Raw genomic sequence first — 24,983 nt, 5'->3', positions numbered from 1 at the left:
TGGCAATTGTCCTCACTCAATGCAGTGAGCAGTTGCTTCCCTGTAAAGGTTGACTGAACCACCATTGTATATAGGTATTGACACCTTATATATTATCCCTAGCCTAGCGTGCAACCAATGAGGATCTTTTGAGTGGGTCTCTTTACCCACTTTATATGTTTGCGTGAGTCTTGTTAGTAACCTGAGTATGCCCGTGCAGTGTGCGGGGGCGGAGCCTGAGGTCCGGGGGACGGGAATAAGAGTGTACAGACTGAGCGTGCTCCGTAACTCGTGTACGCGTGTGAACCGAGCCAGTGGATGGTGCAGGTGTGCGTGCAGGAGGGCGTGGGCGCGCCCGGTGCTGAGCAGAGGAATCGCCGAGGGGAGTGATCCCGCGACGGCAGCAGGGGCGAGGAGCCGTGGAGGCCGGTAAGGCAGGATTGTTTTGTGTGTCCATGGGCTCCCTGCGGGGAGGGAGTGCTCTGTGTGGGGAGCGAGGAGAACGCCGATTCCTGACAAGGATTTTGTTCCAGATTGGTATTTGCCTAACAATTCATTATCTGGACACTACATGTGGACATTAGTGTTATTTATTTCTGATATTCACTGTGGTTCTGTTTATACTTCACATGCACATATATGTATATATGCACTTTATATTATTGATTTCACGATTGCACCTATGTATATTGTCCTTGAACGCTGTTTTTTTCCTTTATATGTATATATATATATATATATATATATATATATATATATATATATATATATATATATAAGAAGGCGATCACTGGCACTCCAAGTTGCAATAGGTATGAGTCCGGTGCTAAGTCCATAAAGGCCAATAGTGAATACTTTACCATCAGTGGTGATGATAAAAATAAAGACTGCACTCAGTAGTAAGGTCCAAAAGACTGTATTCAGCAATAAATAACACAAATCCAATGTTTCGATCCACCCAGGGGGGTGCTGTGCTGCTGTGCACCCCCCCCCCCCCCCGAGAAAGATCCCATTTGGTGGATCAAAACGTTGGATTTGTGTGATTTATTGCTGAATACAGTCTTTTGGACCTTACTACTGAGTGCTGTCTTTATTTTTATCATCACCACTGATGGTAAAGTATTCACTATATGTATATACAGGTAAACCCCGTTATAGCACGCCCCGTTATACCGCAAAATCAGTTATAATGCGTTTTTCACGTGGCTCCCGTTTAAAAAAAAAAAAAATTAAAATTTAATTTTTTTTGCACACTGCACACACACTGCACACACACTGCACACACACTGCACACACACTGCACACACACTGCGCACACACTGCGCACACACTGCGCACACACTGCGCACACACTCCCAGCACTCACTGCACACACTCTACACTGCTCACACTGCACACACTCTACACTGCACACACTCTACACTGCACACACTCTACACTGCACACACTGCACACACTCTACACTGCACACACTGCACACACTCTACACTGCACACTGCTCACAGCACTCACTGCACACACTCTACACTGCACACACTCCCAGCACTCACTGCACACAATCTACACTGCACACACTCTACACTGCACACACCTCACAGCACACTGCACACACTCTACACTGCACACACTGCACACACTCTACACTCTACACTGCACACTGCTCACAGCACACTGCACACACTCCCAGCACTCACTGCACACACTCTACACTGCTCACACTGTTCACACTGCACACATTCTACACTGCACACACTCTACACTGCACTCACTGCACACACTCTACACTGCACACTGCTCACAGCACACTGCACACACTCCCAGCACTCACTGCACACACAATACACTGCACACCCTCCCAGCACTCACTGCACACACTCTACACTGCACACTGCTCACACTCTACACTGCACACACTCCCAGCACTCACTGCACACACTCTACACTGCACACACTCCCAGCACTCACTGCACACAATCTACACTGCACACACTCTACACTGCACACACCTCACAGCACACTGCACACACTCTACACTGCACACACTGCACACACTCTACACTGCACACTGCTCACAGCACACTGCACACACTCCCAGCACTCACTGCACACACTCTACACTGCTCACACTGCTCACACTGCACACACTCTACACTGCACACACTCTACACTGCACTCACTGCACACACTCTACACTGCACACACTGCACACTCTACACTGCACACACTGCACACACTCTAAACTGCACACTGCTCACAGCACACTGCACACACTCCCAGCACTCACTCTCACTGCACCACTGCACACACTCTCACTGCACCACTGCACACACTCTCACTGCACACACTCTCACACAGCACACAGATCTCACAGCACACAGCTCTCAAAGCACACAGCTCACACAGCACTCAGCTCTCACACCACACAGCACTCACAGCACACTCTCAAAGCACACAGCTCTCACAACACACTCTCACAGCACACTACACCACACCTCCCACTCCCCCTCCCTACCTTTGGTGGTGGCTGCTGAGATTGGAGCGGAGCTGGCATCAGGAGGAGTGGGGGGGTGTCGGGAGGAGGGAGGGGTGCTGGGAGGAGGGGGGGTGTCAGGAGGAGGGGGGGTGTCGGGAGGAGGGGGGGTGAGTGAGGAGCAGGCTGTGACTCGGAGGGCCGCGTGGGCTATGTCGCGGAGGGCCGGTAGGTGGGGGGGCATGGGGGGGAGGAAATGTGAGAGAGAGGGGGATAGGGACACTGGAAGAGGAGAGATTGTGAGAGCGCCCCCTGGAGGATTGAGGGGGCCTGTTTGAGGCCTGTGGAGGGGGCAGCCGAGCTGACTGCTGATAGGTGGCCATGGAGGTGCCTGTCGGAAACTTCCCTTCTACCAGTCTGCAGCATGCTGCCTGGACAGGCATCTCAATGGACACCTTCCAACAGGCCAGCTCTGCGGATCAGGACAGATTAGTCTTGCTGACGGGGGTCTGGCACCTTTCCCATTACTCATTGGGCCCGGGACAAGAGGCCCTGCACACAGGACACACACAGGCAGCATACACACATCTCTATCCCCCCATGCTCTCCCCCCAAGTGTCTCTCTCTCCGCCGTGGTGGGAGGTAAGGAGCAGGTTGCCCAGCCGTTGCTAGGGGACGTGTAGGGCTTCCGACCACCTCTTCCTTCCTTCCCTCCTCACTCCCTCCCGATCAGGCGCGCGGCGGCCATTTTTTTTTTTAAATTAGCGCGACCCCGTTACTAACGCGGTGGTCTCGGGGTGGACCCCGAGGACCGCGCTATAACGGGGTTTACCTGTATATGTATTTATAAAAATCACAAAGTAATGTTACCATCTTTAATGTATCAGTATAGTAAATTCTAAGTGCACATATCTTTTAGAATACATTTTGCTAAATAGTTTATTCTGTGATTATATGATAACATTGTTTAAAATTAGTGCTCTAGTTACAAAATGTAATATTATACAATTACAAACCGAGAAGTGGTTGAAAAAAAAGGATCTCTTTGCCTTGCATACAGGCATACCACGCTTTAAGGACACTCACTTTAAGTACACTCGCGAGTAAGTACATGTCGCCCAATAGGCAAACGGCAGTTCATGCATGCGCCTGTCAGCACGCCCTGAACAGCAATACTGGCTCCCTACCTGTACCAAAGCTGTGCGCAAGCGGGGAGACTATAGAGCCTGTTACAAATGTGTTATTTACATCAGTTATGCACGTATATGACGATTGCAGTACAGTACATGCATCAATAAGTGGAAAAAAGGTAGTGCTTCACTTTAAGTACATTTTCGCTTTACATACATGCTCCGGTCCCATTGCGTACGTTAATGCGGGGTATGCCTGTACTTCAGTTAGGAAAGCTGTGACTAGCAGAACTCTTACAGCCTATACAATAAACCGAAAAGCCAGCATCCTGATGACAGCTTTTTTTCAAATGAATGGAGCTCACAGTTCCACTGACATGGGGAAGATGGCTTCCCTGTATGGCGATGGCGTACTTTGAGTTAAAAGTGAGAGGAATTCACAGCATTTAGCCACAATAAGGAAATCACCTACTGTGCAAAACGTTAAATACAAATAATGTGGGAAAACATTTATGCAGACCCAAACAAAAGGGACATTAAACTTTCTCTGGGGAGCTATGACTCACAAATTGCTCTTGTGTTCACAATGGCTCATTTCATTGCAATGTACCACCACCGAGTTAATCATTAATGGACATAGGAATGAAAGCATAATTGTCCTTAATTGTTCAGTTGTCACTAAGAGGATTCCAATCTTATCACATTCCAAAGCTCAAAAGATTTTTTTTGGATGGTGGCTTTTGGATGGGCCTATGCACCTGCAAAGACACTGACCTAACAGTGGGATGCGGCTTCTTCAATAGTAACAAGTCAATGCCAGACAGCATCAGCAGCCAGAGCCCAGATAATAGCCTTTAATTATTGCATTGACTGTCACATTTCAAAATAATTTTTGCTGTGAACCTATATAACAAAGGACGCTTGTTAAATGTTGGGCCTACTAAACTGTTGTAAAATATATATTTAATACCTGGGAAGAACTGAGACACTTATAGCAGTTGCCTTGTGCACATACTTAATAATAGCTAAACAGAGAAGTTTAATTCCAAAGTTACAGATGATTGGACATGTCGGCGCTTTTGTGACACTGAGATCTGCATAAACTGTATATGTGACGTAAAGCTGTTTTTAGGTACAGTATTTAACTTTTTCAATGCCGGAGGTCCAGCAGCACCAGTGTGACAAGGACCTCCAGTATTTGCATTCATGTGATCGTTTCAGGAGTGATCATATGACCAACACCCAGCTGAAACGGAAGTACTGTAGAGGGGGCCTCGTTTAAGTTTTGATCTGGCCATCTGTCTGATCAGCCCCTTGTAAACTAGCAATTTTTCCTTGACATACCGGGTACGGCAATAGGTGCCCCTGGCATGTCAGGGCCCATGTAATACTAGGTAGTGTACGTCATAAGAACACTAAACTTTAAGCAATATATTGACACTTTAACACTTTAGAGCTATATGCCATATGAGAAGGGTGTAGCCTGTATTTAAAGCTTTCTGTCATCCAGGAAAAGAGAAGTATGAGATAACATTAGTAATAACACATATTTGTAAGCTGTTGTGATACTACTGCCATGGAAATAAAGCTTTTGTGATTTGGGTTGCACATGTGATTCCTTGCTGTTGGCCCTTTGAAAATATTATGTCAGTTGTGGCTTTGCTTGACATATTTATTTTTTTGCCAAGGCATTTGTTGCTAAGCCCCCTTTTTCTCATTCGCTCATAACATTGTGACATTGAAGTTATTCTGGGTCCAATTTTTTTCCACTGTTTCCAAAAGTTACAGTTGTATTGTATTTAAGCTTTTGTTTTTTTCCATCTTTTTCCTGAAAAACAATGTTGTTTCCAAATTAAATTTTTATTATAAGTAGCATAAGAACCTTTGAACAAAGTTTTGTGCCCATTGCCAAGCTGAGAACAGATGGCTTGGTGCACTCTTTCAAAGTCCAGGTTTATTACATCTATCTATTTAAACAGGTATAAGATTACATTTAAAATGCTCTACCAGTATATACACAGAATAATGCGCTGGATGAGGTACTATGCCATTAGATACCGTCCTGTGGCAGAAGATGTCTTATGCCACAGCAATGGGATGTACAGTATATCTTAATGTTTCTTTCTACTTACAATATTTTTAAAAATAATAACAAATAATAAATAATACTCGCTCCCACTATTTCAGTTTGTATTGATCCTCTTTCCCTTCTCAATACCTCATGTAATTCAAGTAGTTCTTTCCAGTGTCAGCCAGAAGTTGTTTGACCATAAGCCTTTATTCCTCCCATGTATTATGTGTTCTGTCTATGCTCTTTAACCCCTTGAGCACTGCATGATATAGAAGTTACTGACCAAAAGTCACGCGATGGTGCTGTATAATGTAACACTTATGTCATAGGGGGAGGAAGGGTTCTTTAGCGCCATTAGCCATTTGATACTGGTTAAGGGATTCCCTCTGATATCCCAGATTTCCCAGGTGTCTGTTTGTTTCACCTGTAGCTTATACATCTCTATTTATGACAACAACGGTGGGTGTGGCACTAACATTGGGACAGTTATTGTTACTTGTAATGGAGAGAACAACTTGTTTTAATGTTGTTTGGGGTTATCCCTAACAAAATCCCACACATTTTCTAGGTATAGTGTTTTCTCCATGGACATTTAATATGCTGCTGCTGGGGTCGGTGCTAGCACCAAAAAAGTCCAACATTTCTTCAGTGCTAAGGAGTTGAGCAACACTTGATGAGTGTGGTTCTGATCTAAGAACGATGATCTTAAACCACCCAAATTTCAACTACCAGTATAGTTTCATTGTGAAATCTAATTTCAGTGTTGTCAGTGACCCTCAAAGAGGAGCCGACAAAATATAATTGGTCATGTTTTAGGTTTGATTAAAATAATGGGGCTCTAAAATAATGGGGCAGACTTTCTAAATGCTGCAATTGGACCATATATCTTATAAGATGTCTTATGGCTGCCACCATACTACCAACTCACCCTATTTATGAATGAAACTCCATAATATTTAACTGAAAAGGTAAAATTGGACTGATGTTATCGTGAAAATAATTTGTTCATCGCAGTGCAATATAACAGAAGTGAAATAGGGTATTTTGGGGAATGAGCCCAATGGACCTGATGCTACTAGAGTCTGATATGACTTAAAATGGGAGTAAACCGACAGTCCACTAAAGAGTATATATGGCAGATCACCGTAAGCATCAATTAGTAAAATAAAATGCAGTATAAGAACTCACCCTGGGCGGGGGGCCCGTTGTGCAGACTTTGGCTGGGTGCGAAGGATGAAGCATCCAGGGACACTCCACTCGCAGACCTCTTAGTGCCACAGCTGCTGCCCTTACCCGCCTGGTGTCACTGGTATCTCCGTGTGATTAACTCTGGGTGACCCGCTGGGGTGCCGTCGGTGACGTCAGATCTATCCCTGCGCGTGCAGTCCGGGTATCCTCCCTCCGTGGCGACTTCACAAGATGATTGTGGGATCCCGCTGGATAATCGCGCTCACGCTGTGTCTTGTTGATGGAGGAGTGCTGATCCTAGTGCGTCTCTGCGACACTGCAAACACTGCGCTCCGGCGTGTCCACGTGGGTGGGAAGGGAATGATGACGTCAGACCTCAGACGGGCGAATCTCGCGGTGATGTGCCTGCGTGCACCAGCCTTGTAGTAGTAGAAGTAGAAGTGGTGAAGAGGCGGTCACAGCAAAAAGTCAGGTTCAGGAACGGTTGTGATTAAAACAGCTTTATTGGTACATGCTGTACATCTCAGAAGGGGTCACTCTGACGCGTTTCGTCCCTCGTCGGGACTTTTTCAAAGAGTATACTACCCTTAACACACAGACCAGGTTAAACCCAAACATTGTTTCAATATCAACCTGATTGAGCTTTAAGAAACCTTCTGTCATCTGTTGACCAGCCAATCAGAATGGGTCTCCTCCTATTTAAGGGGTCTGTGTGTTAAGGGTAGTATACTCTTTGAAAAAGTCCCGACGAGGGACGAAACGCGTCAGAGTGACCCCTTCTGAGATGTACAGCATGTACCAATAAAGCTGTTTTAATCACAACCGTTCCTGAACCTGACTTTTTGCTGTGACCGCCTCTTCACCACTTCTACTTCCAATATAACAGAAGTTTTACAAACTTCATGCTACTGTATTTAGGAATATTATTTTTCTAGCGATATTAATTAAACAGTGATAGACATACTGCCAGAGAAAAACTACATCTTCTGACTAGGCAGATTGTACTTGGATGTAGACAAGCTCTACCAGCATAACAAGATAAGCATACTGCTTTTTTCATAGCTGAAATATTGGTGCTTGCTGGATTATTTTAAGATGTTAAAAAAATACATTAATAACATTACATTTTTTTTGAGAAATAAGGCTAGATTGAGGTACTTTTTTTATAAAAAATAAATAATGCCAAATAAAACGAGAAACTACTTTAAATATAAAGGTTTCATAACGTGCTTGAACACCTACACTGACATAGAGGCTATCAACTTATTGGCTTGCAATGTGTTGCTGGCTCCCCTGGCAATGGGTTTTATAATATTGTCTAAATATCCCTACTTATGAAGGAGGTGTCCTCTTAATAAACAAAAGTTGGCCAGTATGGGTTTATGGGCATCAGCTTGAGCTTTAATGTAGATCACATTGGTTGGGGCTGCACCTTTAGCCTTATCAATGCTAGAAAGACCTCCAATACAAATACTTGGTGAATCGATTGTGAATAACCATGCTACAGTTATAGCACTGAATATAAAGTTTTCTGTGCTTTTAGAATGGAGATCCAAGATAAGTTTATTGGGCCAAGAGAATCCGGCCTATGAGTTAAAATTCTCTTGGACATTTTTTTAGTCCACAATAAGAATGTTCATACATTGTTTAATTGTAATCTATATCCTGTATGATGTGGAATTTATTGATGCAGTCTTGAATGTTTTATTAATGTCAAATGATTAATATAATACTTATGGTTTAGGAGGTATTAGTTTGAATACACACAGTCTTAGTTATCATTAAGTTGCCATGGAAGTTTTAAAACATGCACCGGAAAAAGTTTACAAACACTTTACCCTTGGGCATGTCATCTGGTTTGAGAAAATATTGGTCTGTACTTAATTTATTGTTGGAGAAAAAATATGCTTTATTTATTAAGAAAAATATGCCAAGGCAAAACCAGAGTAAATTTAGCAGTGCAACAAAATTGTATTAAATGATTACATCTATGCATACATCTTTGTGTTTTCTCTTGAAATGAATGTCTGTATATGGAATCAGCCATACTGTGTACTGTAGTAAGAAATGAGGTTGTTAATAAAATGCTACCTGAATAATGTTTCCTTGTATAATCAACTTTATGCTGGTACAACATTATTTTGCTGCCTTTATGAATACGTTCTTATAATGCCATATATTTGCTTACTAAATTATATTTACTGTAGCAATCCCTATTAACAGTGTCCTAAAATGAACTGCGTACTGGTCATACCACTCACAGGAAGATTCCATGATGACGTGTTATAAATATGACCTGACTTGATAGGTCCTTTAGCTCGTGTTCTCTAAGAAACGTGTAACGCATATAATTATTTTGCGCTACTTAAAGGTTTTCAACCACCTAATTGCCTAAAAACCTGTGGTGAATTGCAAGCAATATGGAAGTGAAAGGGTGAAAGCATTGGACACACAATTAGATACTGTACATGTTTTTTTTTCAACCTGCACAGATGAATGTCGTTTATTTCATGCCAGAGGCTTGAAGACTTTTATTGAGAAAATACATCATGCATTCTTTGGTATGAGTCTGGCACATGCATTAGACACTCAAATCATTTCTAAAAACAACTTCTATCTGACATTGTCATAATATAGTAGCAGTCAAATTATCTCACTAAGATTTCTAGGATTATGACGGATGTTCCACGTATTTCTAAGATAGCTCCTCTGCTTGTGTTTATTTCGGCACCAAACTTGCAACATGAAAAATAAGGTAATTCTATTCATACCATTTAAAATTACACCTGTTTCTTCTTTCATACCTTTCTCCACCAGTACAAGTTGCATTTTGTAGTTTCTGAGCCTCTGATTATGACAGATTATTATTATTATTATGTAGCAATGCTCGAAAACCACTTTCTCCAGCAATTTATCCACAGGACCAGCTCAGTTTAAAAAAAGCGACATTACCGAAAACAGGAATGGAAGTTATGTTTCAGTCAATTGATGTTACTATCTATATGGACCCTGAAATAGAACGTTTTCTAAAATTGAGAGAAAGAAGTGTAGCCCTGTTCGCCCCTCCTCCTCCCTCCCTCCCCCCATCTCTGGAAGATGTACTGCTGGCTACTGATGTCTGTGGTGCGGTCATACCTGTGAGGGTCCTGGAAAGCTGAGTGTCCGCAGTGTTTTGGGGTAACAGAACAGGCTTTTGGTGATCTTTAGGTTCCACTCAGGGTGTCAGCGCCCCCAGCTTTAGCGGGCTCCAGGATTCCCAGAGACAGTCCCCGCCAGGGCAGACTTCTTCCATACCCCTACTCAATAGACTATAGACTCAGGCAGGGGTATATAAAAATGGATGCTTTTCTTTAGCAGCCACTGCTGGTGTCATGCAACGGATACAGATAGATTGAGATGGGCCCCAGACCTCTAGATGATGCTTGGCCCTCTGATAATATTGAGGCCATGTTCTCAGTTCTGATATCTCTCTCTCTCTGTCAGCCCAGGAGGGACTGACTGGCATGTCTCACCCCCAGCCGGGAGGACACTGCACACACCTCCTCTTCCTAGGAGGGGTGGAAGAGAACTCTCTATAATTTAGCACTTCCTCTCTGAGAAACCAGAAGGGGAGGGCACACGGTATGCACCAGTATTGGCTATACTCAGACCCTGTGACACCACCACTCCTGCCACTCAGAGTGTCAGCATGAGTGGGGGTCAATACACCTAGAATAGCCTGCCACAGCCGTAGATACTAAGGACTTATGTGACAGGAGGCAGACAAGCAGTCTGGACCAGCCATGGCTACATGTGTATTTATTGTGACCCATATTTACTAAGCAGTGCTATTCCTTAAGACAATGTATGGTGCCAAAAGAGACCTTTCACTGGAATCCCCATTCACTTCCAGCACCAGTAAGTGTCTTATGAAATGGCAGTGCTTAGAAAATGTGAGTCATTTTGTGATATTTGTATCATTATAATAACCTACCTATACAGGGTGTCCACACTAAAAGAAACACGGAACCCATACAAGCAAATACACCGTGCCTCTTTTAATGTGAACTCCCTTTATATCCTTTTTAGGTACGAGGGGGCTTATGAACTAAGCATTGAAAACTGTTTTGTTTTTTTTAAAACACAGAAATCTTCTTTTAAATTGCGCTTTGGTGTGTCTATGTACTAAAAGAGAAAAGGCTGGGGCGCTCCCTATTTATTTAGGCTTGTGATACTGCCTGTGTGGTAATGTGTAACCAAAGAAAGGGTAGTGTATACTTGCCCTTGTTGTTTTCTGCAGCTGGACCAGTAGAGAAGATAAAGCCCGGAACCTTCTTGTAGTTGCAGTGGAGATGGAGGGTTGGTCAGCGCACGGGATTTTGCTCAGAAATTGAGATAAAATAATATGGAACACGGAATTAGTGTTTTAGGTAGCCAAACAGAACAATGGAGAGTTAAAAAGTTTTTCTTTAAAATTTTTTGTAAAATAAACAGATAAAATTCTGTGTCTATGTACTAACCTGAAATTCATCAATCTGCTCCATCATCGACAAAATAAAAAGTATTTGTACTTTTTGGGGGCGCATTGAAATGGACAGCATTAGGTAGACAGATGCTGGTAATGCATAATGGTTGGTACATTAAAAGAATGTTTCTGTGCGTCATTAAAAAAGGAGAAACTGCCAAAATCGTCCGCCATGTTTAACTTGGCGTAAACCCTAAAAAGTCTGTTAGTAGTGTTAGTACAGAATTAAATTGCTATGTATCAACCTAAAATTGTATTTCACACAGCATGGTTGTTTCATTATACTGTACTGTAGGTTACCAAAATTTAATATTTTCACAGTATGGTTATTATACATAATATTAAACTAGTAATTTATATTTACAAACACATTATAAATACAAAATACACATCATTCTGTATTAATTAAAATTGCATCAACATGACGCTATGCATCAAAAATAATTTCAAACTAATGTGTCATACTGTATGTATGAAATGTTTATAGATACGATGCACATTTTATGAAGGTTTGCATTACTTCATAGCACTGACATTTTGATGAATACAAAAATGTTAAATATATTCTCAGTACCTTCACCCCTAGATTGTTTTTTATTTTATTTTCTTATTCAAAAAACAAATGATGGCTTAGAACAAATTTAAAACAGATCTACGTGCTTTTACAACTGCAGAAGGTTTCACGGTAGTTAGCTCCTTATTTGAGAGTTAAAAGATTCCCTTTCTATTTTATACACTGTGTTTGCTTCTAAAAGCAATTCATGTGTAGCACTGTCTCCACCACCCTATGGGAGATGTGACAGATAGTGTGTGTGTGTGTGTGTGTGTGGTGCTTTACCTGCGGCTCACAGGAGGCCTGATCCTCCGCTGCTGGGAGCTTGGGGTGTACCTCATTCATCCAGTGACAGCGCCTCCACCTGTGAGGGATCCTGACAGTTCTGGATAACCCCATTCACAGGACCAAATGCAATAAGTGCACACCGCGTCTATAATAGGATTACTGACATGCAATTGGTAACACGATAATACATATAACTCAGTCCTTGCACGGTGTTACGCACACACCGTATCACATTGTCCAACCACCTATTCCACACCCCGGTGAGAGTGTCACCCAACGTCTTGAGGTGCCCTGGGCACCTAAACAATATGGTGTCCACAGTAGCCAACCCACCCTGACATGTGTGACAGCGCTGCCCACAGTATGTACAGTAAAGTTGGTGCACTTGATGACTTGTCTTATACCTGCCAGGTGTTCCAGTACCTGCCACCGTTGACAAGAAAAAGGGCCTTGTGTCCCACGCTGCTGCCATCAGCGAAGTAGTCCGCCTCCACGTGCGGTAGTATCCATCCGGCGAGCTGAGGAATCCTAGAGCCCTATTGGCTAAGCTTAGCCACCTCATCCTGCAGCCTCAATGGCTGCTGGGGGTTGTAGTTCCCCTGCGGAGCTATGTGAGCAATGGCCACCGTAGTGCGAGGTGTACCAAGATGGCCACCGTAGCTTGGGGTATCATTGCACATGCGCGAACCGTACTGCGCATGTGCGCGCACATTCAAGATGCTTTAACTTCAATTAAAGGGGATGGGAAATAATGCACCGCTAGCTACACATTAACATGCTTCGCCATATTGGACAGAATTGATTGAAATTATTGACTTCTACAGATATAGTAAGACTTACTGTCCCAAGTGCCACGGACGAAGAAGCAAAAGGCTGCAGCATTGGGGATAGTGTCTGCTGTGATCGCACTGCGGCGGGTCTATGCTTCTCAATGTGATTCACCACAGCGTTAATCCATTGATGCCGCGACCATCGCGTTGTGTGACCGCGTCGTGTGACCATTGATTTGTGTTGCACCGTAGACGTTAAGCCTTGCTACATCTGTTTGTGTACTACAGTAAAATATTTCTAACAGTATTAAAGGAAGTATGTTAAATTGAACATTCCAAGGAAAAGGATAAGGATGCAGGGGCTAGCATATCTACCAGCTAGCAGGCAGAAGACTTGAAGAATGTCACTTACATACCTGTGATGCACGATCACAGAGTAGCCTTCAGTAAAAGTAGGTCTACTGACCAACCAAGACACAGTCTTAATGGGGTAACTGTGTGGGATCCCTCAGGTTACTCTTCTCCCCTCAGGGCTGACTGCCCTGTAAGAATAAGTGGGTCTTGTGACCCGTGATGTCACTGTAGGGAGATAGAAGGGTATATATTGTGTTCCCAAAGGTTCTAGAATTCAGATTTCTCGGGAATTAAGTGCCGGGGAAGCTGCGAAGGCCTCTGTGAAGGTCATGTGACATCCTGTTGCCATGGAAACGTGATGTCACGACGCCAGAGGCAAGGTAAAAGGTGGGAGGGGGGGCTCAGAGAGGGGAACAGCCGGCAGGGGGGCGCAGGGAAAAAATATTGTGCTCCCCTGATTTAGAAGATAGAAGGGAAGAACTACAGTACAGGGATACGGACCTGGTAGATTGAATTATTGTCTTTTCCCTACCTTGAAATGTTTTCCATCTCTTTATGTCTTACAGTTGTACATATTTTCTGATTAAGAGGAATATGTTAAAATTGCTATCTTATGAGTCCAAATGTGATTGTGATTTCCACCTTGGTCACTGCCTGATCTAGAGGTTATGGACTCATAGAGAAGAGATGGAGTGGTCCTTTTCTGGGTACAATCTACTTTATCTACTGTATGTAGTAATCTAATTCCAGTAATTTTCTCACTGCAGAATTCACTGAGCAACAACACATGAGAAGCAGGATTATATAAACGTTACAACTCATTTGCATGCTATAATAATTCAGTTTTAATCAAGATGATGATAAATGGATTGCTTATATTTTTCATCTTGCCTGAAGTAAATCTAACTTAAATATATTCAATATAATATTTTTCCACAAAAGACTCTAGTAAAGCAGGCTTGCACTGCAGACTATCTTCCCACATAATGGTGCTATTCACTAATTCCAACTAAACACCTGTGAATTTTCAAAGATGTATAAGCCAAGAATTTAAAGAGCATCCTTGATTCGATACTCCGAATGCCATCTGGAATCACTTTCCCATCAAATATGAAAAATGTGTTATTGCAAAACATTGTGTGTTCAATTCTGAATCAAAGTGATAATTAGTGTAGAAAGTGATGCTTATCTCAAGTGTAAAGCATAGGCTAATTGAATGATATAACAGCATAACATGTGTATTTTTTTTTTGCATTGCATTATTTCTGTAACCCCTTTGGTACAGAAACATCTGCAGAGCATTGCAAACCAATGTTTACAGGAAAAAGACACAGGGTCTATTTATCAAAGTCTCCCAGATGCAAAACTAGGAGAAAAGTGGAACAAAAACTTGCACGAGATTTATAAAAGTCGGAAAAAATCCCATTGCTTTTAATGGAATTATTTTTGTTTGATAAATATAGAACTTTTCTTAACCCTGTTGAGCAGCCAGGAGACTTTGATAAATAGATCTCAAAAGGGGTAATTTACTAAACTTCGATAGTGCCAATCTGTAAATAGATATTTCCATGTGATAGTTCCCCCGATTGGCACTATCGCAGTTCAATGACTAACCCCCATAGTTTATCTGGGGGTTAGATGCTTAAAATGTTATGTCTCATGCATTGCCGTCCTTTATTTTCCCTGTTTATATAAATTGATAGATATAATAATACTGTATGTGACAGACTAATAAACAGCTTGTATGAAATTTGCATCTCTATGTAAGGCTACACAAAGCCCTTACATGATACACAGATTGTTTATTTTCTGTCCAGCAAAGGTTGCACATTTCCAAAGCAGTCCATATTTTAATTCAGTGATATAACCCCAAGCAAATGACATTGGAGAAATGGATTTACAATATACAGAGAACAACAAGTAAAAAAAAAACACACAAAAATTACACAAACCAAGTCAGGCGCACCATGATCCAAAGCATCAGACCATAACCTGATCGTTAAAGTCAATGCACATAGATTTGCCAAGTATGACGCAAGTATAATGGCAATAAAATTCTTCATGATCAGTACTGTATATTAGTCCCCTCAGTGCCAGTGCGGCAATCAGACATTTGAAAATGAAAATATATTAAAACCCAGCACGTTTAGAGGTAAGTATCTCAGGGAGCAGGGGGTACCCAAAGCTGAACTTAATACGGTTCAGCTACAGAGATCACCTTCTTCCCACCAAGGTTTTTTTTGTTTTTTTTTCAAGTACATTTCCTTTAAACAGCAATCCTCCCCCAAAATATTCTTTTTAGCTTATCTGAACCTAGAGGTTCCTTGTTTCCCAAGACGCATGAAATTTACAAATATGGCCACCGAGTCACGGACAGAAAACTGCAACGCCACCTGTGACGTTACAACTTTCTATTGCAGCGGTTTGCAAAGTGGGGGGTGCTAGATTGGGGGGTGGCGGGTGTTACAGAGGCCCAGCGCTTCCCCGAAAGCATTTAAAATAAATGCCAGGGATCGCGTGAGGCCTCTGTAACTTGTTTACTTACCTTGGTTTCAATGATGCGTCTCCATGGCAACCGGCGGGGGGGGGGGGGAGCACGGGCCGGAGGGGAGAGGAGAAAGGGGGGCGCATGAAGATAAGTTTGCGCACCCCTGTTCTATTAGGTGCCAGAGCAAGCCCTAAACCAGCTGCTTTATGTGTCCAGTGGACAAAAAATCTTGTGTATTGGAAACCAGGGTTCCCCTGAGGTCCGGAGAACTCGGATAATTACATATATATATATATATATATATATATATATATATATATATATAGCAGAAAATAGCCGTGTTAGTCCAGTTGCTATAGTGCAGAATAAATGAGTTCTTCAGAATTCGGTGATACCTTATATATATATATATATATATATATATATATATATATATATATATATATATATATATATATATATATATACGGTTCAGGTAAGCTATAATAAAAACAACTTTAAAAATCAGCAAGAAGTGCGGACCGCTGCTTTAAACAGAGGTGCATAGAATATTATATCCGTGACAAAGTTGATGGGTTAGATTGAGTTGTACGAATGTCTTCGAATTTGCTTAATGAAATTTACACAAAAGTTCTCATTGCTTTGGAATGCACGAAAATTGAGTTAGGTTCAACATTTTGCCAGAATACTGCCTAATATCAAAATTTTCACCAGAATTAAGCAAAAATGGCAGTGCATAAAGAGTAATGTAACCTAATGCCATCTGCTTTGTTGTTGGAATCCCATAGTACACATTGGCCCAGATACAGTACATCAAGCAGTCGTATGGAAAACTGGAGGTGTTATTTCCAAAAATTTGTATTTTTCTGGTCAACTAACATGCAAGTTGACCAAAAATGTACACATTGATGTACTGTATCTGGGCCATTGACATTTAATGCTTGACAAATTGTTTGCAAAGTTTTTGGGGAACAAAATGCACCTGATTCGTGAACTTCATAAAAAACTAGTTAAATTCATCACAGATGAGATGTGCACTGGATTATTTAGTCTTTTGTCTTTTGTCTTTTAGTCTTTAGTCTTTTGTAAGAACTAAAATGACAACTGTTTCCTCATACGTGTAGTGGATTTTTGGTTTCTGTGATTAAATTAATTTTCTAAAATTAAAGAAAAGGAATGAATAAACATGATTGTACTTCAAGATAGCTCTTAAAATATGAAAACTAAAATTTTCATGGCAGATAAAGGCCTTTTGGCTCATTTAGTTTCCCATTTCCAGATATGCTGTTTAGTTTAACTTGGTTTATAATTTGCTGTTAATTAATCTTTTTCTCAATGACTCTCCTGTGCTTTTGCCATGCTCTAACCGTAATCGCCTCATTTTGAAGACTTTTACATCCACCCATACACAGTGAAGATCTTCAAAGAATGCAATTGAGTCTAGCGCAGTCTCATTAAGAAAACATCATAAGTGGGCTTCCTCATTGCTCCACATTTTCAACTTCCACAATTTTCAAGCATGAAAGAATGAGTATTATTTTTGTGTAGGTCTATGAAGTTGCACAGCCAAAATACAACTTCCAAACTTCCAAGCTTGAAAGAATGAGCTCCTTTAGAGTGTACTGTACGTAAAGGCCTTTGAAGTCTCATAATACATACAGTAAAATTATATATATTTATATATTTATATATATATATATATACTATTTTATATACAGTTGGTCATTACAGAGATTGTTTTCTTTATTCTTAAATTATGTTGAACATATAGTCAGTGCTGTACAAAATAATATACACATTGACCGAGCAATACAGGATAACACCAATGCAAGTATTGTGAGTGCTATTGGCATCAATGGAAACACTGTGAACGGGTGTCCCTACCTTGAAGAGCTTACAATCTAAAGAGTGTAGCATTGTGATACAATACAATATTAGATAAATGCAAATTATGTAACAGTGTAAGAGTGTGTAATCAGAGAGGCTGCTGCTGAATGATTAGTTAATAATTGTCAATAAAATAAGATTGACTTCAAGAAAGTGGCTGATATTGGAGGTAAAGCTTCCTCTTGAAGGGGTGGTTTTCAGTTGGGTTCTGGAGATAGGGATAGTGGTAGCCCGGAAAATTAGAGCATTCCAGAGATAGAGTACTGCAAGAGAGAATTGTTTCAGACACGACAAAGCAATTAAGACAAGTGGAGTAAAGAGTAGACATGCCTGTGCAGAGTGTGTGTGAAGTGGTATACTGTAGCAATAGATTAGTAATGATTATTTAGAGAGATGGCAAAAGTATGTACTGTGATGTCTTGAAAGGCATGAAAAGTTTGAAGGAAAGTCTAGTTTAATTGGGAGCCCGTCGAGCGATATGAGGAGAGGGGTGGTTGAAGAGAATTAGGAAGAAAATACAGTAACTGTAATATTACAAGCACAATTATTAGTGTAGCAAGACATTTTTTTGTTGCTCAAGGTCACAAAAAGCTCGTTAGAGCAGTCAACACAGATTGTTTGCATTCAACAGCACTTAATATAAACAAAAAAAATTAAGGATGAATTCATATCATGATGTACTGTAGACATATTGACCTAAACATGCTTCTTTGCTCAAAATTCTTTTCCTGACAGAATAGCTCAAAAGTGTTGTTAGGGCAGACTGTTTCTCAAATAGTCATCATGAATATTCTATTCATGAAGATTGGTATATCACATGATGACAGTACATTTCCATTGGATGATATACTCTGCCTGCTAGATCAACCAGTAAAAATCAATTTTAGAACAGGAGCTAGTGTATGAATTTACCACTTATGTGCTAACACACTGTTCTCACTCCTGAGTCAAAGACTTGAGGTTGAACTGTGATGTTTCGTGGCATGTCTAGTGTTTCACCCACAGTAACCATGTTGCTGTTTTGAACAGCACTTAGAGAAACCTTACTGTTTGATGTGGAAAGAAGAGAGAGTTATTTATGTGTTGTTAATCCACTGATACTGTGAATGAGGAGAATTTCCAGCTCTGTAAAAGGACAGTATGCCTAGCCCCAGACCAAACTTCATCCTAAATTATACAACTAATGTGTTTGAATTCTGAAACTCAAGAAAACAGTTGATCTATTAGTTTACAAATGTAAAAGTGCAATTAAGTAAACTTTCGACATTAAACGTTTTACAATTTGACATTTACAGATATACCCAATATCACTTGAGTTTCTGCTGGTGCATGTTTTAATGTGTTATCATGCGATTTTCAATTAAATACAACAAAGATCAAAAAATGTGCACATTTTGCCAAATTGTGTGATTTAGTACCATATGTACAGTATAAGCTTTCTAAGGCTGCGGACATGGTGCCGCAGACCGTGCAGAGATGCGCGGAGGCTGAGGGAAAGCGGATGCTTTCCCTGGCCATAGTACTCGGGCCGTGGGGGCGTTCCTAGTGATGTCACGGAGCTGGTTCGCCCTCATTTGGCAAACCGCTCACGTGACCGCCCTGTCGCATGAGAAATCAGTTTTTACTGATTTCTCACGCATCGCGCGCCCCCTCCTGCCTACGTGTGCACGTGCCCGCACGGCGAATGTGCGCGAACACTGCCTTAAGGCAGTCTGTTCGCTCAGCGTGCGGACGCGTCTGTGCGGTCTGAGGTACCATGGACGCAGCCTAAGTCCTGATATATACATTTTCTTCTAATTTGTTAGGAATTTAACTCTAATATGTCTTTATCCTCTTTATAGGGGCAGATTTTAGAGGCCTTGGTTATTTAGACAACATTTACAGCAACATTGAGAAGCAAGTAAATGAAACGCTGAGACGACGCAGACACACAGGTGAAAATGATTACAACATTGAGGTACTCCTTGGAGTGGATGACTCTGTTGTCAGGTTTCATGGAAAAGAACATGTTCAGAACTACCTCCTTACCCTAATGAACATTGTGAGTATTGCTTTCTAGACATTTTTGTTCTAATGCAATCAATAACATATTTAAAATTATTTCATCGCTCTGCTAAATTGCATTTGGTTTACGAGTAGTATATTCTTGTTTGAACATAGGGAAGAGCCATGCTTTGGATCAGGGGAGCACAATCTTTTTTCCCTGCGCCCCCCTGCCGGCTCTTCCCCTCTCTCCATGCCCCCCCCTCTTACCTTGGCTCTAGCATCGGCGTCAGGACGTCACATTGCCGTGGCAACATGACGTGTTGCCATGGTGATGCGTCTCCAGGAGCAAGGTAAGTGCAGTTTACAGAGGCCTTCGCCGCTTCCCCGGCACTTAATTTAATTGCCTTCGGGAAGCACGCGGGGCCTCTGTAAACCCTGCGCCCCCGCAGACAATCTAACGCCCACCCCCTGCTTTGGCTTACCCTTGTTTCCTTGTGATGGGCTTGATACAGATATAGCATGACTCACTGTTTCCGAAGCCGCGGCAGCAAATTTTTCAAAACGCTGCTCCGGAGACGGTGCTTGCTGCGACTTCCCTGTGGGGGGTCCATGCTTTTGGATCAGCCCCTCCCCCCTCTCACCCCCAGCGATAATCTGGTCCCCGAGCGGTCGTGGTCACACTGCTTGCCTCGGTGCCCAACACGGTAAGGCTTGCTACATTTGTACCACTGGCTAAAATGTTTTGTGTTCAAGTTATAAAAGACCCCCAAAATTATCATCTTGCTGCCTACTTGTGACCTGATATGGACATGCTACTAAGAATCAAAACTCCATGTAATGGATACAATTTGATATACAGCCAAATAATTATTTCACGATTTACTTAGAGGAACCAAAAATATATTAAAACATATCTGGTGATAGACATGTAACAGGTGTTCCTCCACCCTCTGGTAAATTTCACTGTTACCTGTACTCTCGTTGTGCTGTACCTGTGAGGCTTACAGGATTCCTGAGTTTCCGCTGATGGTAGTGGGAAAGATAGGAGAGGCTTTTGGATATAGAGCTCTCATCTCATTCTGGGTGGAGCGCCTCCATTCCCAGCATGCCCCATCAGCGCTGGGTACAGTCCCTGCAGAAAAACCATCTTGCACTCCCCCTGATAAACTGCAATCACAGGCAGGAGTATAAAAGCAGCAACTGGTCTTTGAGTACAGCCGTACACATCAACAATGCCTTTCTTCAGGTCCCTGGACTCAACCCCCAGGGCTTGAGGCCCCAAAGGTCTATCCCTGACTCCCTTGCTCCCTGGTGGAGTATGCGGTAGTTGTTCCCACTCGCCTGCGGGAGGGATATCTCTCTCTCTCTTCCCTGAGGAAGGAGAACTCCCCAGCACTCTCAACTAAATTTGGATCTGCAGCCCCTTTTGTACCCAGGGTACGAGGCCTAAGGCCCACCCACTGTCACTCAAATGAGTTGTTTACTGCTGCAGCAGCAAGGGCATAGATATGAACCTACTGTCGCGGCCGAGTTTATTCGAGCATTTGCCCGGTCTCGGCCGCGACAGTAACCGGGCGCGCGCCGGGGTGTCCCGAACGCGCGCCGAAGCCTCGGAGGAGCGGCCCTCCGATCGGGGCTTCTCCCTCGATTCTCCGGGTCCGCCGGGCCCCCCGGAACCCCCCACCGCCGTCCCATAGATCACGGCACACCAGGGCTCCCTCGGGCAGAGGGCGCAGGCACCCGATGAAGCGTGACCGCGCATCGGTGACGCGCGGCACGCCGAGGGAGTGGGGCTAGCAAGCTGGGGCATCCCCCGGCTTGCGGAACTAGCCCTGCTCGAATAAATCGTGTCGGTAGTGTAACAGTGCCTGAAGTGGTACCAGGGCTTAGGTGTTAGGTATGGCAGATTAGTAGCCATGGGGATACATGGCTACCGACATGTAAACACAGAGATTCAAATTATTATACAGTGTAAGTTTGTGTTGCGCACATTGAGTAAATAGAAGTATTTTCTGTACCTAAAATTATTTTCACACCTCCTAGGTGAAACTACTGTATAGCAACGTGTGCAATCTATAGCACCAATCATATTGCAGCTTTAGCTACTGCCACACTGAAAATTAACATTTATTTTTTTTTGCAAAAGAAAATGAGCAAATAACGGCAACATTTTGCAGTGTTTATGTAATCTATTTTTTTTACGTAAATAAAGAAAAACATTAATAGCTGTGCTGCTCTCATTTCAAGGGATTCTCCAGTATATTAACCCCTAAATCTTCCGGACAATATGACCACGGGGTCTGTAATTGCAGCACACTACAGATATGGCCGCCAAGGTCACCAAAAGAAAACCTTTGCGGCTTTGTGCTGGTTACCCCGGTGGCCCTACTTGTATTTTTTTTGCATAAAACTTCAAAATGTTTGTGGAGATCCACAAAGCACTGCAAAATCAGGTCTCATAATATAAGTACGTCACGTTCCGTAAATCAGTAATGGATGTTAATTAAATTAGTAAAGCTAATTATATGTAAAATCAACAACCGTTGTTGATTTCGCTAGCATAGACTTCACGTCACATTATTGAAGCGCAACAGTGCGTTAGCTTCCAATAATGTGACGTTAAGTATATCTTACTCCCATCCAGAAATATTTTTTTATCCAGAAAAACGAGAGGTATCTTTCATTGTATTTCTTCCTATTAAAATATTTTATAAATAAAATAAAATTGGTGTTTAACTACTGTACTGTTAAAAAATAGAGGAAAGGAGATAGCAATAACGCTGGGAATAACACTATGCTAGTTACAGTATATCATACCTAACTGTGGTGCCACACCCATCCAGACCCTGTAAGCTCCCTATTTCAGGGTTTGGATGTGAATAACTCCAAGTTTATGTCTCTACGTTAACCTTAACTAACCTTTGTGGCTATGCACTGCTAAGGGGAACGCCTCTTTTGCATATAATAATCACCAACGGCCATTATGGTTAACGCAATGCTGTTTCCTATAGAAAGCATGATTTAACAATACATTGTTGGCCGTTGAAGATATGCATTAACGCAAAACATGACATAAACTTGCAAGTTAATGTCACATTAAGTCACTTAACAACTTTTTAAGTAAAACAAAAGAATTATTTTTGAAGGGGATTGCTGCTTTCTCTTAAAAATCTTTTTTCATCAATATTATTCCACGTATTATTCGAAAAAAATAAATAAAAGTAATATAATGAATTAATACTAATACAAAGTAATCAATGTTTTTGTATTCACACATGTAATTATAATGCTGCTGGAGCATCATACAGAGATGTCCAATGTTTTTGTTCAGTTTCGTAAACAAAACACAACTTGCTTTTTTGTGAAAACTGAAAAATTTTACATTTGAGGACAATCGTACACATTTTTGCGCATACCTGAGTATGAACTTTCACCAAAATCACTGAATGTCCTCACAAACTGGCATATATGTCTATTTTATTTTATTTATTTATTTATAAAAATGTTTTACCAGGAAGTAATACATTGAGAGTTACCGCTCGTTTTCAAGTACAGTATGTCCTGAGCATAGCGTTATGATGACAAATAATAAATGGTGACAATACATAGTTACATAAGTGAACAGGGTATACATTATATACAAGACATTGCATGCACAGTTAGAGATAATATATATTATTGGCATATGTAACAGTTACAGACAAGATTAAAATGTGACAGCTTTAGCTTTTAAAGAACTTAGACTGGTGGTGGCTGTGAGAGTCTCCGTTAGATTGTTCCAGTTTTGGGGTGCACGGTAAGAGAAGGAGGAGCGGCCAGATACTTTGCTGAACCTTGGGACCATGAACAGTCTTTTGGAGTCAGATCTCAGATGATAAGTGCTGCATGTGGTAGGGGTGAGGAGCTTGTTCAGGTTGAGGGTAGCCATAGAATCCATTTTAACTCATTAATGCTGATCTGAAGAAGAGAGGAACACTGTTGAAATCTTTTCCTATGATATCAATTGTCAGTCCAAATAAAAAAGTTATCACCTAATACTGAAGTACTCATTTATTCTGCACTATTGCAACTGGATGAATATGGCTATTTCTGTTATATACAGTGTTCGACAATCCTATACATTTACTCACCCGGGGCGGGTGGATTTAACCCCCGGGCGTGTAAATATTGGCCCAAGCAGCACATGTGTTTTTTTTTAAATTTCCCCCGTTCGCGCTCAAATTTTCCCTGCTCGCGCTGAAAAAGAAATAAATAAATAAACTCCCTACCTGACTGCTGATTGGCGCGCGCTCCCAGGCTTTGTGGGCGCGCGGCCAGGCTCTATAAGAGCCCGCCCCCAACGAGCGGCCATTGTTTCTGCCCGGACATCAAAAGTAAGTACACGCCATGCTGGGCCCCTCTGCTCCTTCCCTGCGATCCCCCTGGTCCCCACATGGCCCCCTACTCCCCACCGCGGCAGCTCTCCTGTCCCATTCCCCTTCTCCTGTCACCTGCTCCCGTCCCCTGCACCTGTCCTCTGCTCCTGTCCCCTTCCCCTCCTCCTGTCCCATTCCCCTGCTCTTATCCCCTTCCCCTCCTCCTGTCCCCTGCTCCTGTCCCCTTCCCCCTCGATCCACCGATCGCTGCCCGGGACGGGAGGTCCCCACTGCTGCAGCCCGGTTGGCGTGTGGGGGGGGGGGCGGCCTCGGCCCTCACCACATGACTCCCACCTACCCTGCCGCCTCCCCGCCTGCTAGCTTCATGCCGCCGCGGGCTGGGGGGAAGAAGCAGTCTGCAAAGCTGCTTGGCCGCGCATTGTGAAGACATGCCGGCGAGGGGAGCAGGATAGTGGCGGCCACTGCGGGGCTGACTGTCCCCTGGGGGATACCTCGCCACGTGCCTCCCCCCCACCCTGCCTCCCCAAAGCTTCCAATATGCCCGCGTAAGGTATGGTGGGGGGTGTCGGCCTGCCCCCCCACGAGCGGGAGAGGGGCGCGGGTGGGTGGGGGAGGAGCGTGGTGGTGGTGCTGGTCGCGGCCTTTCCTTCCCCCCCATGTGTGTGTGTGTGTGTGTGTGTGCGTGTGTGTGTGTGTGTGCGTGTGTGTGTGAGCATGTGTGTGTGAGCATGTGTATGTGTGTATGGGAGCATGTGTATGTGTGTATGGGAGCATGTGTATGTGTGTGACACCAGAGGTACCCCCCCAATCAGGGGACCACCCCCCCAATCAGTCACCACCCCCCCCAATCAGTCACCACCCCCCCAGTCAGTCAGTCACCCTCTCTCTGTGTATCACCCACCCTCTGTGTGTATCACCCACCCTCTGTGTGTATCACCC

General features: G+C 42.8%; 1 protein-coding gene across 1 annotated transcript in view; it reads left to right on the top strand.

Annotated features, from left to right (window-relative positions):
* ADAMTS3 (ADAM metallopeptidase with thrombospondin type 1 motif 3) overlaps window positions 1-24,983 on the top strand; it is a 233,316-nt gene that overhangs the window by 113,317 nt on the left and 95,016 nt on the right. The window contains exon 5 of the mRNA XM_075608092.1: window positions 19,524-19,723. Within this exon, the coding sequence (XP_075464207.1) occupies window positions 19,524-19,723 (200 nt within the window). The remainder of the gene's footprint in view (window positions 1-19,523; window positions 19,724-24,983) is intronic.

The sequence above is a fragment of the Ascaphus truei genome, chromosome 1 (genome assembly GCF_040206685.1).
Source record: "Ascaphus truei isolate aAscTru1 chromosome 1, aAscTru1.hap1, whole genome shotgun sequence".
Classification (NCBI taxonomy): domain Eukaryota; kingdom Metazoa; phylum Chordata; class Amphibia; order Anura; family Ascaphidae; genus Ascaphus; species Ascaphus truei.
The sequence above is the reverse complement of the archived record's forward strand: the minus strand, read 5'-3'. Positions and strand labels throughout refer to the sequence as shown.